A 15769-nucleotide genomic window follows, 5' to 3' on the forward strand; every position below is an offset into this window, starting at 1 on the left:
GAGTGACTGTTGTATCGTCCGAAAAATAGGTCTGCTGTTAGGGTTTTAATTCTTACACCAACAAGGGCGTTGGTCATCCAGTAAGTGCTACTTCAAGTTATTTTACTTGCAAACCTGAGTTTGTTATTTAAATATTTGTGTATGTGGATATTCTCTTTCAATTTACAACTGCATGAGTTATTTTTGAACTACAAGTATAGCCTCTCGAATCGAAATTCCTAAAGAAAAGTATTTTGCAAAATTCAATTTACAACTTATTTGTAATATCAGATAAAAAAATATATCTTCATCTACATTAAACAAAAAAATAAAATAAATAATTAAAAATAAATTATCGTTGACATATATACCATCACAACATTCATTATACTTATTTATAAGAATAAAAATAAATTATCGTGACATAAAATATACAATCGATCAAAAAATGAGAATCAAACAAATATTTTTTATTTCTAAATACTTTTTGTACAATCTATAAATTTTACTCTAATAAAACCAAAACAAATATCGTGCAACGCACGAAACGCTAGTTTATAAAAGCTTCATTGATTACAAGCAATAAAAATCATCTTAAACTTAACGTAAAATTTCAGGTAAATCAAACAAAATAAATGTTGGTTGACCAGTGGGCCCCAGTTCTTGTCTGACGTAGCTCCCTTGCAATATTAATAAATTTATAAACCTAGACAAAAAAGAAAAAAGCCCGCCGGCTCTCCGATCAAATCAGATCAAACGTCGAAAAGCCCAACGAATCTTCTCTCACACTGGTACTAAGTTCACAAATTGACTTCGTATTACAGCTACTTCCCGCGTACTGTTCCGATTCTTGGTGAGTTTATGTATGTCTATGTGGATTCTTGATTTTGTTAAATATATTGATTCTAATTATTTCTATATTTTTGGGTTTTTGGTGGGTTGCTGATGTGGTGAAGAGGGGTGGCGGAGGTGGATGGTATATGGCGGAGCTGCTGCGGAAATGGAAAGAGAACAAACTGTTCAAAGTGGTTTTTGCGGTGACTGGAATCATGTCCACTCTCGTTGTCTATGGGGTCTTACAGGTAAAATTCTCTCATTTATACCAGTCATTATTTTGGAAGCCAATTACGTTTTTCGAGTTTCAGTTGTAATCACTAGTAAACAGCACATTAAATAATTGTTAATGTGGGTATCAGATTTGTAAAATCTCTTTATCTAACAATTTTATAAAAACTCGAGTTTCCCTTACTGGAACTGATTATTTGCTTTGGGAAGAAACGAAAAGATATGTAGAGTGAAAGGGCGCGTAACGCACCTGTTTTATCGTTTAAAATTCCATAGTTTTGGTAAACTTTGTAGTAGCTATACTGATAAAGGCACTTTCATATTCACTGACCACAATTCCGAAATTTTCTTATTGCTCTATGTATCCAGTATCTATTCGCATTATAAATGAGAGATCTTATAAAACAAAGTATATTTGAATGCCTAAGCTTGTTTTAGCTAATCTTATGAATCTTTTCCAGTTTCTAATTGACTGAGAATGGTAACTGGTTGATACCCAAGCACGATCAGATATTGAAAGGAGGTCATGAAATTGATATCAGGGTGCGGTGGTGGTATTTTGGATGCTTTCTTGGAGAAAGTGGTGGTTTTGATGATCAATTTGGCGTGACAGTTGTGGCTGTGATCTTGATAGCTGCTTAGCAGCTGCCATAGATTAGAGTTGAGTTCATATGTGAAAACAGCAACGGTGTAAAATTTAATTTTTTTTAATGGAAAAAACTAATGCCACTTCGGAACAACCCAAATTGGTAAGGAAGTCGTTCAATTTGAAAAGAGGAATTGTGGATGTGCACGCATCCTTGTGCATGCTTGTAAAAGCCAAATAACAACCCAAAAATGTTTAGATTAAAGTCAATCCGAAAAATAGAGATCATGCAACAGTGCATGTACATGCTTCTAAAAGCATTGTCATGTATTTCATTGGGAGTGCTGTATGGTTTTTCAAAGAATTGAAATTGGTATTAGAAGCTAATTTACCTTTCCTTGAACATATTGAAGCCAAGTTGTGGAAAAATTGGTTTGGATGTTTGGGACACATTTAAATAACACAGATAGATGAATTAATAAGGAAACTGATGTAAATTAATATTAATGATAAATTTAGAGGGTGATAACAATCTAAAATAACTTATATGAAAATAAAAATGGTAAGTATCTTTGTGATTTATTTGTGGGAAGTCACTCTTGTTAGGGTAGATTGGAAGAAGAGATGAACCAGGGGACCAGGACAAGTATTAGATAAGATTTTGATGAGTTGAGTAGTTAAGTTGAGTTGTATATGCGAGGAGAAGGAGAAAGAAAATGTCTTGCAAGAAAGGGATAATATATCCAAATGTTGCATTTTCAGTGTTGTTACTTTGCTTATTTCTTAATGAGCAGATGGTAAAGAAGAACAGAGGATTATCTAGGTAACCATGCACTCTTTTTCTTGTGGGATAAGGAGTTTGATTATTTTTCTCCATCACGGTCTATATCTACATCCACGCTACTTGTGCCTCATCATTTGGATACTTTGTGAGAATGTCTTTCTGGCTGCTTTGTGCGAATGATCACAAAGGTTTGATCTCTGGTTTGCCTATCTGTCGATCTTCTAAGAGAGGTCATATTAATATGGCTTAGTTTAGTATGTTTTCTCCCTTTGATATAAGAAATATTCTATTACCATGGTTGTTAATTGTCATTCTTATTATGGTTCAGAAACCGAAATTATTTTGACATAAATTAAATGAAATTCATTACTTGCAGGAAAAGATTATGAGAGTTCCGTATGGACCGCGCAAAGAGTACTTTAAATACTCACTATTTCTTGTCTTCTGTAACCGCATTACAACTTCTGCTGTATCTGCAGGAGTTTTACTGGTAACTACACTTAGATGCTTGATTTATCAGTTTTCTTACTTTTATGAAGCTCTTACATTTTATTCAAGTGTCCTGGACCTGTAAAACCTCTACATATTAATATGATTCAGTCCTGCTGCCTTACTGCTAGGTGGGTATAATTCACCAAATGTATGAGTTAGATGTCAAGACATTTTTAGTATATTATTTGTATGTTCATTTCTTCTCGTCATTCTCCTCTCTAGGCGAGTGGGAAGGCCCTAGATGCTGTTGCTCCACTTTACAAGTATGGTATCATATCAGTGTCTAATATACTTACGACAACATGTCAGTATGAGGTAAGCTGTGCTTCCTTCTGCTGAAAGACAGATTGAAGATACACTGGTTTTCATTTTTTATGCATAAACATGTTCTTTTATTTAGTTAGAGTAATTGATATTTTGTATTTACTTTTGAGTTTTTAGATGGAGAGAAAAATCTGTAACATGAAATTTTCTGGCTATGCTTGCTCCAGGCACTGAAATATGTCAGTTTCCCTGTGCAGACACTGGCAAAGTGTGCCAAAATGATACCTGTAATGGTAAGATAGTATTACAGTTACTCATTGAGAAACCAGAAGTACAGAACTTTAGTTACCCTTCTGTTAATAATTGCCATTATTTTGTTACGAAGGCTTAATTTAAAATTTCTAATGTTCATGAGTCTTCTTTGTTTTACCCTAAGGTATGGTTTGGCCATTTGGCCAATATTGTACTTGCTTGAAGCATTTGCCAATTTTTATGGTCATTAATTTCCTGTCCCATTCATTGCCTATGAATGTAATATGTGTAAATTTTTCTTTTGATCTAGTTTTTTCGTCACTATTATAAATTTGCTGTGTTTCTAATCTTACTTCTTTGATCACCTTTCAAATGGAGAGTACGATGATGACCACCAAATGCTTAAGATTGAATATTGTGTTTAGCAGCATCCACAGACCATTCTTTAATTTCTTGTTGATTATTTTACTCTTAAGTCAATTGCTTGTTTTAAAGTTTAAATGTGTAAGCCAGGTATGGTACAAGTTAGATCCTGACCAATATGAAGCCATAGTAAATTAATCTTATCAAGCCAATACAAATCAATAGTGTGCCTCATAGAAGTTATCTTCTTGCTTATTTATTAAAAAAAAATTAAGTTTTCTTCTTGGTTTCTTTTTATACAGAGTTCATTTCGTGTGCATATGCAGTTCTACTAACATTTGCATGCAATGCATTTTTATTTTTGTACCTTTCCCTTCATTTTTCTTAATTTTCTTTCCCCCTCTTCCCATGCAGATCTGGGGCACTGTCATCATGCAAAAGAAATACAATGGGCGTGATTATCTACTTGCCTTTTTGGTGACTCTTGGATGTTCATTGTTCATTTTATACCCGGTTAGACTCTCATTCAATTTTTGGAATTGAAGTGACCATGTCAAACACTATTAGATTTGCATCAGTAAACAAAAATTTGGGTGCCACAGATTTCTTGGTGTCAATGAATTTTGTAGTATCTTAATATTTTTTGGATTTGTTTAATCATATAACTGTAAGAATACAGACATCAATAGGCATTTGTTGTCGGTTACCTTTATAGATAGCTTGTCAAGCAAAAAAAGTTTCATCCTCCAAGGTGCATTTCTATATACTTTGTGAAATAATAAGTTCCTACATGAAAACGAATCTTGCAAGACATTATTTCTTTATAAATTTTTCTTCATTCTTCTTTTCTTTTTTCCTCCATCTTCAATATATAAGGAATGTTGTTGTAACCAAGGACTTGAAGGGGGTGAAATGCATAAGATTAGAGCAGGTTGAATGAGATGGATTAGTGCTAAAAGCAAAAGATGCTTATAAGGTCAAAAGTCGGATTCTACAGATTCTGTAAAATGAGTATTTGACCGGTTATTTGATGATTGGGTCGTCAAAGGACAAGATAACGGCAAGATGAACATAGGGAAAATGAGGATGCTAAGATGCATGATTGTACTAGAATGAATAAGATAAGAAATGAGAATGTATGCCAACAAGTGGAGGTGACATTAATTGATGATTATTAAGGGAATTACGGCTCGGATAGTTGGGGCATGTCTTGCATGAAACCTTTAATTGATGATTATTAAGGGAATTACGGCTCGGATAGTTGGGGCATGTCTTGCATGAAACCTAAAGATGGAAGTTTGTGATCCTAGTTGACGGGCTACAAAGGGGGGGGTGGGGGGGGGGTAGTCCAAAATTTACATTGCTTGATGTAAGAATTTGATTGCATTGGATCTTTGAATATATGCAGACCCCAATTTTACTGAGAATAGGGCTTAGTTAATTATTGTTTCTTTGTTTTTGGAGCATTAAGTGATAATATATTTGTGGGTGATCACTATGTATTGATCTTGTTACAGTTAATTGATGGGATGATGTATGCGACTAATTATATTGCACTTGCTTATTTAGTAATTAATGATGAATGGTTTTACTCTTTGAACTGTAGGCTGCAGGTGATATTAGTCCTCATAGCAGAGGAAGGGAAAGTACAGTTTGGGGCGTTTCCTTGATGCTCGGTTATCTTGGGTATGGTATAATAATTCATCTACCCTCGTATAATCAAATGGTGAACCAAAGAATTTACTAGTGTTACCAGTTGGGACTGTTTCGATCATTTCCAATAGTATAGTGGTGGGGATGGGAGCATTTGAAATTAAATGAGCCTATGTCATTTTCCCGTTTCACTGTTGTCATTTTCTCTTTCTTTTCTTGGTTTCGTGGTATTTTGAATGCAAGGAAATGCTTGCATTTTCCAATTACACCCTTAAAATCGATTTCAAAATGGAGATCTAATGTGATCTGGCTAAATGCCACTATGTATAAATAATTAAGATATTACTTTAACCCTGGCTGTTTAACAAGGTTACGGGTAATTTATATCTGTTCCTAACTTTTACTTTGCTAACTTACTCTTGCAGGTTTGACGGCTTCACAAGTACATTCCAGGATAAACTTTTCAGAGGTTACGATATGGAGATACAGAATCAGATATTCTATACAACATTATGTTCATGTATACTCAGTTTCACTGGTAAGATTATGGTTTCAATCAGTATCACATTTCTTGTAGTTTTCAAACTTGTCTTGTAGCTGCAAATTTTTACAGATTTTTTATATTTATTAACTCCAACTGTTGGAAAAGAATGATCCTACATCTCCGCTAATATATTTTAATTGTTCTTGTCCAATCTGGATCGTTAACTCATAGTGCGCCTCTAATGTTTGTTTTATCCAATGTTGTTTTGATTCAATGGTTCGGCTTATTTTGTATAGGTCTAATCTTACAAGGCAATCTTCTAACAGCAATAGATTTTGTTTCGCGGCACAATGATTGTTTCGTTGACATTTCAATCCTCTCAACTGTAAGTTATGAAAGTACAGATTTTCTTCTTTTCTTTCATATATTGATTTGTTCAAGACTTCATGCAGCATTTCTTTTGCTTATGTTCATCTATTTACGTTTATATCTCTTCGTAGTACATAATGACTACTCCTGTACCATTATGAAGTCAATGTATTCCTCCTAATTGAAGAAAAAAAATTCACGCGTTACCCAATCATATATTACAGGTTGCAACAATTAGCCAGTTCTTTATTTCTTACACTATCCGAAATTTCGGCGCACTAACCTTCGCCACCATAATGACCACGAGACAGGTATATAAATAATTCCCAATCCTATTTGACGAGAATCACCTTTAAAAATGATGGTCTTATCGCATTTCTTCTATTTATACTCGCAAATGATTCGTGTTACTTTTCTACTTGTCAATACAGTTGGTGAGCATTCTTCTATCGTGTGTGTGGTTTGGCCACCCACTTAGTGTGCAACAATGTGTTGGATCGGTAAGTCTAAAACTAAAACCCTAATTAGGGGCATGGACAATGCGCAGTATTGATACTTTATTTCGACTGTCTAATCCACTTCACTGAACGTGCTATAAATGTTTTGACGATATCAGATTCTTGATTGTATTTGGTTGCTCAGGTTATCGTCTTTGGGTCCCTTTATGCAAAAAGCTTCTTAAGGAGTAAGCCAAGGCAATTACCCTCAGAACATGCTGAAAATAGAGCTTCGAGTCCATTGAGGGCAAATGCATAATACATTAAAAGTGCCAGTTGGGACTTATGTTGATTAATTCAACTGTTTGTTGAAAGATGGATCTTTTGAGACAATTCGACCAAAAAACATCTTGGATTTATGCTAACAGAGGTTCAAATGCTTTCAGAATTTCTCTGAAGTGACCTACTCCTGATAATAGAATGAATTAGCACACATAACAGAATTTTTGGCATGCTCTTTTTGTAGCTGAAATATTTATCAGTTCTCCAGATAGATATGTTGGTCTAGCAGAAACCCTTCTCTATTCTTGTTCACAAAAGGTGGATTATGTTGTACTGAGATCACAAGAGTCTCTCCCGTATTATTTAATTCTTGTTTTGAACTTATTGCAAATTTTCCCAAAAGATTGCAATGAAAAAGCTTATTTTTCTGCACCAACTTATTATCTCTTCTCTGCTGGGAAGCAATGTGCATTAAGGTTATCTGTGATGTACTAATTACATAAATAACTCTAAGAACAAGCTAATGTAATACTAATACTTAATAACCAAACATATTTGGACATATTTAGTGTTTTCTTATAAATAAAAATGTTAATTAATTTTGATAGTTAAATAGGAAATATATATAAAATAACTTCATATTTTAACTTCAATCAACAAAAAATATTGCTTATTCTAAACATTACTTGTTTACTTGTAGACAAACATAATTCAAGTTTGTTTTATTGATCCAATTTCACTTATAAAGTTACTTTTTAAGTGACAAAATTTATTTTTATTATAATGTAAATCTTATTTATAAGTCTATATATTTGAACTGTTATCTGAGTTATAAAATTCTCGCTGCTTATAACTAATCTATATATTTAATTAATTTTAATGTCTATCGGTGGCCTTAAAAATTCCCAACAAATACACCCAAAACACAATAAATCCATGCATCTAATCCATCTCATCAACTCCATGCTATGTATTCCGAGCATTGACTTACGCCCCAGACGGTTGCGACCGATCCGTCTCGATAGCGGCCGTACAATAGCACGGGTAACGCGTTTCAACAGGACGGAATAGCTTGCGCTAGGAGACGCAGGTAGATTCGGTAGGGGATGCAAGCAAACTCAGGCTGGGGACGCAGGCAGCCTGTTGGACAGAACGCAGGTTGCCTAAAGTTGGCAGTTTTCTAGCACGTTAATGAAGTTTTTCTAAGTCCCGAATCAGCCATTTTGGAAGGAAAAATACATGAACATGCAACCGGATATTTTGGGGATTAAGTGGGCAACTTGCACAACTTGTCCACTTGTGCCACTTGCAAGATATTGTCTAGATGCAAGCTAAGATCGAGTTGGTAAGGATAATATCAAGATGCAAGTTAAGCACGAGTTGGATCCACTTGCAAGAAAAATGGTAGAGAATGTCCACTTGATGACAACTAAACATGAGTTGTAAAGTGGAATATAACTTGTCAAAAGAGGTTTAAATCAACTTGCATCCAATGAGGGCCTTTGGATCAAATAAATTATGACCATTGATTTGAAAGCAACTTGCAAGGTTTTTGCTTATAAATAAAGATGGAAGTCTCATATGTAAATCATGTAGAGTGAAGTGAGTTTATTCATTAGAGAAATTGTAAAATTTTTCCTTTCATTTATACAAAAAAAAGTTTCCCCAACCTTACTTATTTTTCATATATTCCTTACTCCAAATTTTTTTTTTTCTAAAAGTGGTTATAATTTAGTCTCATTGGTTAAATTATTTGAAAGCGTGAAAATGATGGCTTAACGTTTTCTCGTGAGGGATGAGAATTGTCGAACATTAAGGCCGCACGATTCTAGTTATTCGAACTGTCCTCGACAATTGGCTCTATATATTTCGCTGCCAAACTGTCCTCTATCAACTAACTTCCAGAATGCACACTTTCCCAACTCCCAAGTATCAGATAGCATAAAGATTTCAGTATTCTTAAAAAAAAGGTTGAACCCCAACTTTAGGGGTTCCCATCGTCCTGCTCCTAGAGCTTTGTGAAGGAGATAAATCGTGGGATGTACTCCAGCAGGCCAGGAAACAAGAGCTGTCCATACACTATGCCTACAAAGAGTCCAATTCCATGTTTCAGGAATCGAACCCCCACACTGTAGCTGCCAGCAAGGCGTGAAATAACCTCACTCCTGTCCTTTGCACCATTAGGCTATGCCCTAAGGGGCAGATTTCTGCATTCTTGAATTCATGGCTACCCGTGTTTTGATTTCATTTCACCTCAAGGGCTTCTTCTCTTTACACATTCTGGCACACACGTTAACATGTGCAGCCTCGGCTTGAATCCTTGACGAAGAGGTGGCCGCCCCGTTGGTGCCACTGAGCCATCTGATCCTGTGGAAACACCAGTATCTGTAGCTTGTGCAGCTCCTGGTGGTGCAGCTGTGGGAACTAGTCCTGCACCAGGAACTGAGAATCCTGATCATACACTCTCCTTCTTTATTCATGACATACTTGGTGGGTCCCTCCCTTCAGCCATCGCCGTGACTTGTGTCGTAGCCAACCCGGCTGTCAGCGGCCAGGTCCCCTTCGCGAAGCCTAATGGCACCGTCCTCCCGGTTAACAATGGAATCCCAGCGAAAAATGCCAATGGTGGAATCATCAGCAACAACAACATTCCCTTCCTCACCGGCCTAAGCGGATTCACCGCCAACGTAATGGAAAACAACTACGGGAACAACATAATAGGCGGTGTCCCCGGGTTCCCTGTCCTAGGCAGCGCACAATTCCCTTCCGGGACAACCCTCCAGAAGCTCATGTTCAGGACAACGACAGTATTCGACGACAAATTAACAGAAGGGCACGACCTCGGATCAGGCCTGGTTGGAAAAGCGCAAGGCTTTTACGTAGCAAGTTCAGAAGATGGAAATAGCCAAACCATGGTTTTCACTGTAATGTTTACCAGTGAAAGCTATGTTGATAGTTTTAGCCTATTTGGCGTACACCGGCCGCAGTTGCCGAATCCCATCTTGCCATTATGGGTGGCACAGGGAAGTATGTTAATATTAAGGGATTTGCCACCGTGAAAACTTTCCTAGCCACAAAACAGCACGAGACTGATTGAGTTGAGACTCTGCTGCAGATCAATGTGTACCTTGCTTATTAGTTCATTAATGAAAATTTGATGTTTTATTTGTGTGCTTATGGATTCCGTATGAAAATTGTTATCAATTGATAGATTATGTATGATTGCCAAAAAATCATTGTATAAGCTCTGGTTTTCAGCTGCAATTGACTGTTCTTTAGTTTGATAAAAAGTGAGAATTTCATTGCTAAATTTACATAAAATAATTAAATTCTAAATAACATTGATGCGATTTTACTAAAAATCGATCGCATCATTCATATGAACGAAAGTTTTTTTAGGTCAATGTAAAATTACGTTCTAATAACTTAAGTTGTCGTTCTCATAATTTATTCTCAATTAGTATCACATCCATGTGGATATACATTCTCATTTCGTATCTTATCCACTTTGTATCCCACACATCTAATGAAAATAACTTACAACTCGTGTACTAAATTAGGTTAAGGATAATAGTTAGGTTATAATCTCATGACCTCCACCTTATTTCTCATACCATAAAAATCAAGAACTCATTATCCTTGGACATTTTATTTCTTAACAAATTTTCATATCACATACTGATACTATATTCATTTATTATAATTATCATCATTCCTTCTATAAAAACTATATATATTTTTTAATTAAAACAATTTCTCATTGGCGCACTTCCAAGTTAAAATTGGGCCCATAAATTTATATATAATCCCCTGATGGAGGCCCCAAATTCTGTTTTTTTGGTATTTCTTCTCTTTGTTCATCACCCGTCCGTGAGATTTGGTCAAAAGGAAAATAAAAGTTAATTCGGTTTAAAATATCGATAAAGAATGTGAAATTATATGGTTCATTTAATTGTACTTTTTATTTAATGTGTCATATAAACTGATGTTGTAATGCTAAATAATATTACACTATGAAAAATATATGCTTTTATTTTTATCCCAGTAGCCAAAGAATCAAGTCTTTCTGAACACCGTGTCATAACTTCGGTAATAAAGCTCAGATTCTGTTCTTTAGTTCTTGTGCAATAAAAGAATTGCATCTGATGACCCCAGATCTTGTAATCCCAAACTCAATCCCTGAACCCCGACCTTGACATTACCCAAAACTACGAAATCAAGGTCGGGCCTTTGAGGTCGGGGTTTGTATGTCAACTCGTCGGTCCTTCTTAACGACCTATGAGTGCACTAATTATACTTAAGCCACAATCCTTACCCTATTTGACTTCTTCTTCGACTCAAACAATGGTAGAATACTAGGAATGAAACACTAACTCCTTATCCTACGAGGATAAGGATCACACAAAGATAAGTCCTTCTAGGACTCTATCATTAACACTTATAAATACATAACTCGGGCTCATTCTTGAGGTACGTTTTTTATTATTTTCAGTTTACAGCTTCGCGCACTAAATTCCCTATCTGACTTAAGCATCGGAGAGGCGACGAGCACACACCTCGTTGCCTTTGTTGCAGGTATTCGAAGGCCGTTCGTGTTCATCAAAGTTCGGAGTTCGATCATCAAGTTTGAGATCTTTTAGATACTATTTTTCGGTAGCATCATTGGCACCGTCTGTGGAAAATCGCTACCTAAAGCCATGGTCAATACACGTTCAGGTCTTCCTCCAGCAAGCTCATCCGTCCCGGATAACCCTCCTCCCCCTGAGGAATGCTATATCCCTCAAGAAGAATCGTGGGAGATGCCAACACCTCCTCAAGCTGTTGTTTCTGCCGGAGCTATTGAGGAACTTCGTCAGCAGGTGGCTACATTAACCCAATTGTTAAACCAGAGAAATTCGCACCCGTCGCATACCCCAACCCTCGAAGGTGGTTTTATGGTAGATGCCCGAGCTCCAGTCCATCGTACAGCTCATGATGACGGCGGGGTTGGAACTTCAGGCGCACCGCAAGTGGCTTCAGGTTCAAGGTCCGTTATAATGAACTCGGCTGAACTTGCTAGAATTATTCGAGAAGGGATAACAGCAGGTATGCAACAAAATACTCAGGCAACAACAGGGTTCACCCCCAATACACCATTCACTCCATAAGTCCTCTTGCATCCCCTTCCCGACAGGTTCAAGTATCCTCGGATAAAGGAATACGATGGGACAACTGACCCTATCAATCATCTCAACGTGTACACGGATATCATGAACTTACAAGTTGCACTTGATACAGTAATGTGCAAGGCATTCCCTCAAACCCTCACAAACACAGCTAGAGATTGGTTTTCCACATTGGAACCGAACTCTATCACCTCCTTCTTAGATTTGGCTGATAAGTTCTCCACTTTCTTTGCGAGCAGCAAGTGAGTCAGAAAGACAGTCGCATAACTCATGCAGATGCTTCAAGGACCCAATGAAACACTACGCAGTTTCATGATCAGGTTCAATAGAGGAAGCTTCAAATCCCCGATCTACATACCACCGTTGCAGTCTCAGCTCTGACATACGCCCTTAAGTGTGAAGCATTCAAGATGTCCTTGTCTAAGACCCCGCCAAAGTCAGTCACCGAGCTACTTTCACAAGCTGAGAAGTACATCAATATGGAAGAAACAATGGCCCCAAAAAGATAAGTTTCTTCATCAGGAAGGTTGGATCAGAAAAGGCCGCATGAGTCCAGTTTGAGACAAGATACACCTCGGGTTAAGCCAAGGCAGGACCCCTCCTCAACATCCTTTACCCGTTTAAACACCTTGAGGTCCAACATTTTGATGGAGATTAAGGATTCGAGAGAACTGAAGTGGCCTCCCAGATTGCGGTCTCGCCCTGATACTCGTGACAAGAGTAAGTACTATGATTTCCATAGAGATCATGGACATACAACGGAAGACTGTTTGGCCTTAAAGTGGGAGATTGAAGCTCTTATAAAAAGGGGATTTTTTGGCTCTTACATCAACAATGACAAGCGCCCGAGGAATAATCAGAATGGAGGCAAAGGCCCAGAGGGTCGGGAAAACAAGCAACCAACTGTAGATACAATCAATATCATTGTCGGAGGAACAGCCTCGGAGAGAGATTCTAGCAGTGGGCATAAACAATATGCCAGGCAGCCTCCAATCATCTCAAAATCAGATCTGATAGACAATGGAAGTGCAGCTAATGTACTGTCTCATGAAGCCTTTGTTCAAATGGGGATCTCATTGGAGCATCTCAAGCTAGTCAAAACACCCCTCTAAGGATCTGGAGATGGGGTCATCACCCCGAAAGGTATCGTCGGGTTGCCTTTAACATTGGGGGCAAAAGGTAAATAGGTAACGCAGATCTCCACCTTTGAAGTTATTTGTTCTCCAATGGCCTACAACGCCACATTGGGAAGACCATTGCTCAACAGAATTAGAGCTATTCTCTCAACTTTTCACTTGGCAATGAAATTTCCTACAAGTAATGGAATTGGGGTAGTTCGAGGCAACCAAACAGCGGCACGATATTGTTGTGTGACTAGTGTCCGAAGAATCAAGGGCGACGTCATACACGTTACAGAGCTCGAGCTCAAGCACGAGATCCATGAGAGACTTGCTCTAGTGGAGGGATTGGAAAGAGGTCGGGCTTGAGCCTGGCAAGAAAGAGAAAATTAGACGGGAGTTAGATACAGTAGTCATGATTGAACTGCTGAGTTCTCTCTCCCGCAACATATATATATTCACTTAGAATGTTGAGAACATGCCTAGAATCAACCCAGAAGTTGTGGTGGACATACTTAATGTAAATCCGAGGGCAAGACCTGTAAAGCAAAGGAAAAGGCAATTTGCACCAGAAAGACAAGAAATCATAAAGAAGGAGATTGCCAAACTTGTTAACTCACAATTCATTCGGGAAGTACAATATCCCGATTGGCTTGCTAACGTTGTTCTTTGTCAAGAAAGCTAAAGGGAAATGGCGAATTTGAATTGACTTCACAGATTTGAATAAAGCATGTCCCAAAGATAGTTATCCTCTACCTCGAATTGACAATCTTGTAGACAGCACGTCGGGTCATATGCTGTACAACTTTTTGGATGTTTTTTTGGGATATCACCAAATACTCATGGCGGAAGAAGATCAAGAGAAGACCTCATTCATGGCAGACTCAGCCATCTATTGTTACAGGGTCATGCCTTTTGACTGAAGAATGCTGGAGCAACGTATCAAAGGTTGGTAAACAAGATTTTCGTCGAATTAATCGGGAAAATGGTCGAAATATATGTGGATGATATGGTGGTTAAGAGCAAATGGGTGAATGGCCATGTCTCTGATCTTGAGGAAGTGTTTGCCAAGTTATGGAGGTACAACATGAAGCTCAACCCTGCAAAGTGCGCGTTTGGGGTGGCATCTGGAAAGTTCTTGGGTTTTATGATCACACACAGAGGAATAGAGACAAATCCCGATAAGATCCAAGCCCTGATAAATATGGAGGCCCCTAAGTGCAAAAGGGACATTCAGAAGTTGACTGGTCGCGTAGCAGTACTGAACAAGTTTGTTTCCCGGACAGCTGAGAAGTGTTTCCCCTTTTTCGAACTACTTTGGGGAAATCAAAGCTTTAACTGGAACAAGGAATGCAACTTAGGTTTTCAGGAGCTCAAGCAGACGTTATCAATACCTCCAGTCTTTACCAAACCCGAACCCGGTGAAACGTCGCTATTATACTTGGCCGTTTCTTAGAATGCAGTAAGTGGGGTCTTGGTGAAGGAGAAATGAAGAGTTCAGCAGCCTGTCTATTATGTAAGTAAAGTACTCCTTGATGCAGAGACACGATACACACTTGCAGAACAGCTCGCCCTCGCTTTGGTAATAGCTGCCAGAAAATTACGATCGTACTTTCAGTCACATCCAATTGTTGTGCTCACTAACCAACCTCTTAGACACATACTCCAGAAGCCAGACGTCTCAGGAAGACTGTTGAAATGGGCAATTGAACTTGACGAATTTAACATAGAGTTCAAGCCACGACCTGCAATCAAAGCTCAAGCTTTGGCTAACTTCATAGCAGAGCTCACTCCGAGGCACTTGGAAACACAGGTTAAAAGCCCGAGCACGACCGTGAAAATATGAGAGATCTTTGTAGATGGAGCATCCAATAGCTTGGGCTCGCGGGCTGGCGTCATCATCACTAGCCCACACAAGGCTACAGATATACAATGTGCGATCAGATTTGAATTTGAGGCCACCAACAACGAAGCAGAGTATGAAGCCGTTATCATAACCCTGGAACTTGCAACAAGTCTTGAGTTGGAACATGTCAAAGTTTTCAGTGACTCACAGCTAGTGGTCGGGTAAATCGAGGGGTCTTTCGAAAGAAAGGACGAGAAGATGAGCTTATACTGTCTGAAAGTGCATGACCTTTAAAGGCAGTTCGTAAGTTGTGAAATCCTGAAGGTGGCTAGAGCTGATAATGCCAAAGCTGATGCATTATCCAGACTCATCTTTATGGGTATGGACGGGCTCGATAGAACCGTACACGTCAAGATAGTTGCAGAACCCAGCATAACTCAAAAGCCAAGTGTCATGGACATCGATCGTAAGCCTTCCTGGATGGATCCAATAGTTGATTACATAAGAAATGGCAACCTACAGGCAGACCTTCGACTTGCTAGAAGCATTCGATATAGAGCTGCTAGATATTGCCTAATTGAAGGAGTCCTGTTCCGCAGAAGTTTTATACTCCCTTATCTAAGATGTCTC

General features: G+C 38.0%; 1 protein-coding gene and 1 pseudogene across 2 annotated transcripts; both read left to right on the forward strand.

Annotated features, from left to right (window-relative positions):
• The first annotated feature begins 681 nt into the window (after positions 1-681).
• Positions 682-7446, forward strand: LOC111393816 (UDP-galactose/UDP-glucose transporter 5B-like). 2 transcript variants are annotated; one of them, XM_023019534.1, is made up of 12 exons: positions 682-832; positions 936-1061; positions 2791-2904; positions 3129-3221; positions 3398-3463; positions 4200-4298; positions 5392-5471; positions 5864-5976; positions 6219-6307; positions 6516-6602; positions 6723-6791; positions 6934-7446. In XM_023019534.1, exons 2-12 carry the CDS (start codon positions 960-962, stop codon positions 7045-7047), a joined length of 1026 nt encoding a protein of 341 aa, XP_022875302.1. In that variant the 5' UTR covers positions 682-832; positions 936-959; the 3' UTR covers positions 7048-7446. The 2 variants fall into 2 exon arrangements, with proteins under 2 accessions (XP_022875302.1, XP_022875303.1); XM_023019535.1 differs by lacking the exon at positions 3398-3463.
• A 1891-nt stretch (positions 7447-9337) lies between these two features.
• Positions 9338-10262, forward strand: LOC111393093 (annotated as a pseudogene).
• The last annotated feature ends 5507 nt before the right edge of the window (positions 10263-15769 follow it).

The sequence above is a fragment of the Olea europaea genome, chromosome 4 (assembly GCF_002742605.1).
Source record: "Olea europaea var. sylvestris chromosome 4, O_europaea_v1, whole genome shotgun sequence".
NCBI classification, from domain to species: Eukaryota; Viridiplantae; Streptophyta; class Magnoliopsida; order Lamiales; family Oleaceae; genus Olea; species Olea europaea.

What these genes read in the sequence shown, in the direction of transcription:
- LOC111393816 (XM_023019534.1), top strand. Translation starts at nt 960, where the DNA reads ATGGCGGAGCTGCTGCGGAAATGGAAAGAGAACAAACTGTTCAAAGTG. An exon ending in TATCTGCAGGAGTTTTACTG is followed by an intron (nt 2,905 to 3,128) that starts GTAACTACACTT and finishes TCTCCTCTCTAG; the next exon opens with GCGAGTGGGAAGGCCCTAGA. An exon ending in CGACAACATGTCAGTATGAG is followed by an intron (nt 3,222 to 3,397) that starts GTAAGCTGTGCT and finishes TGCTTGCTCCAG; the next exon opens with GCACTGAAATATGTCAGTTT.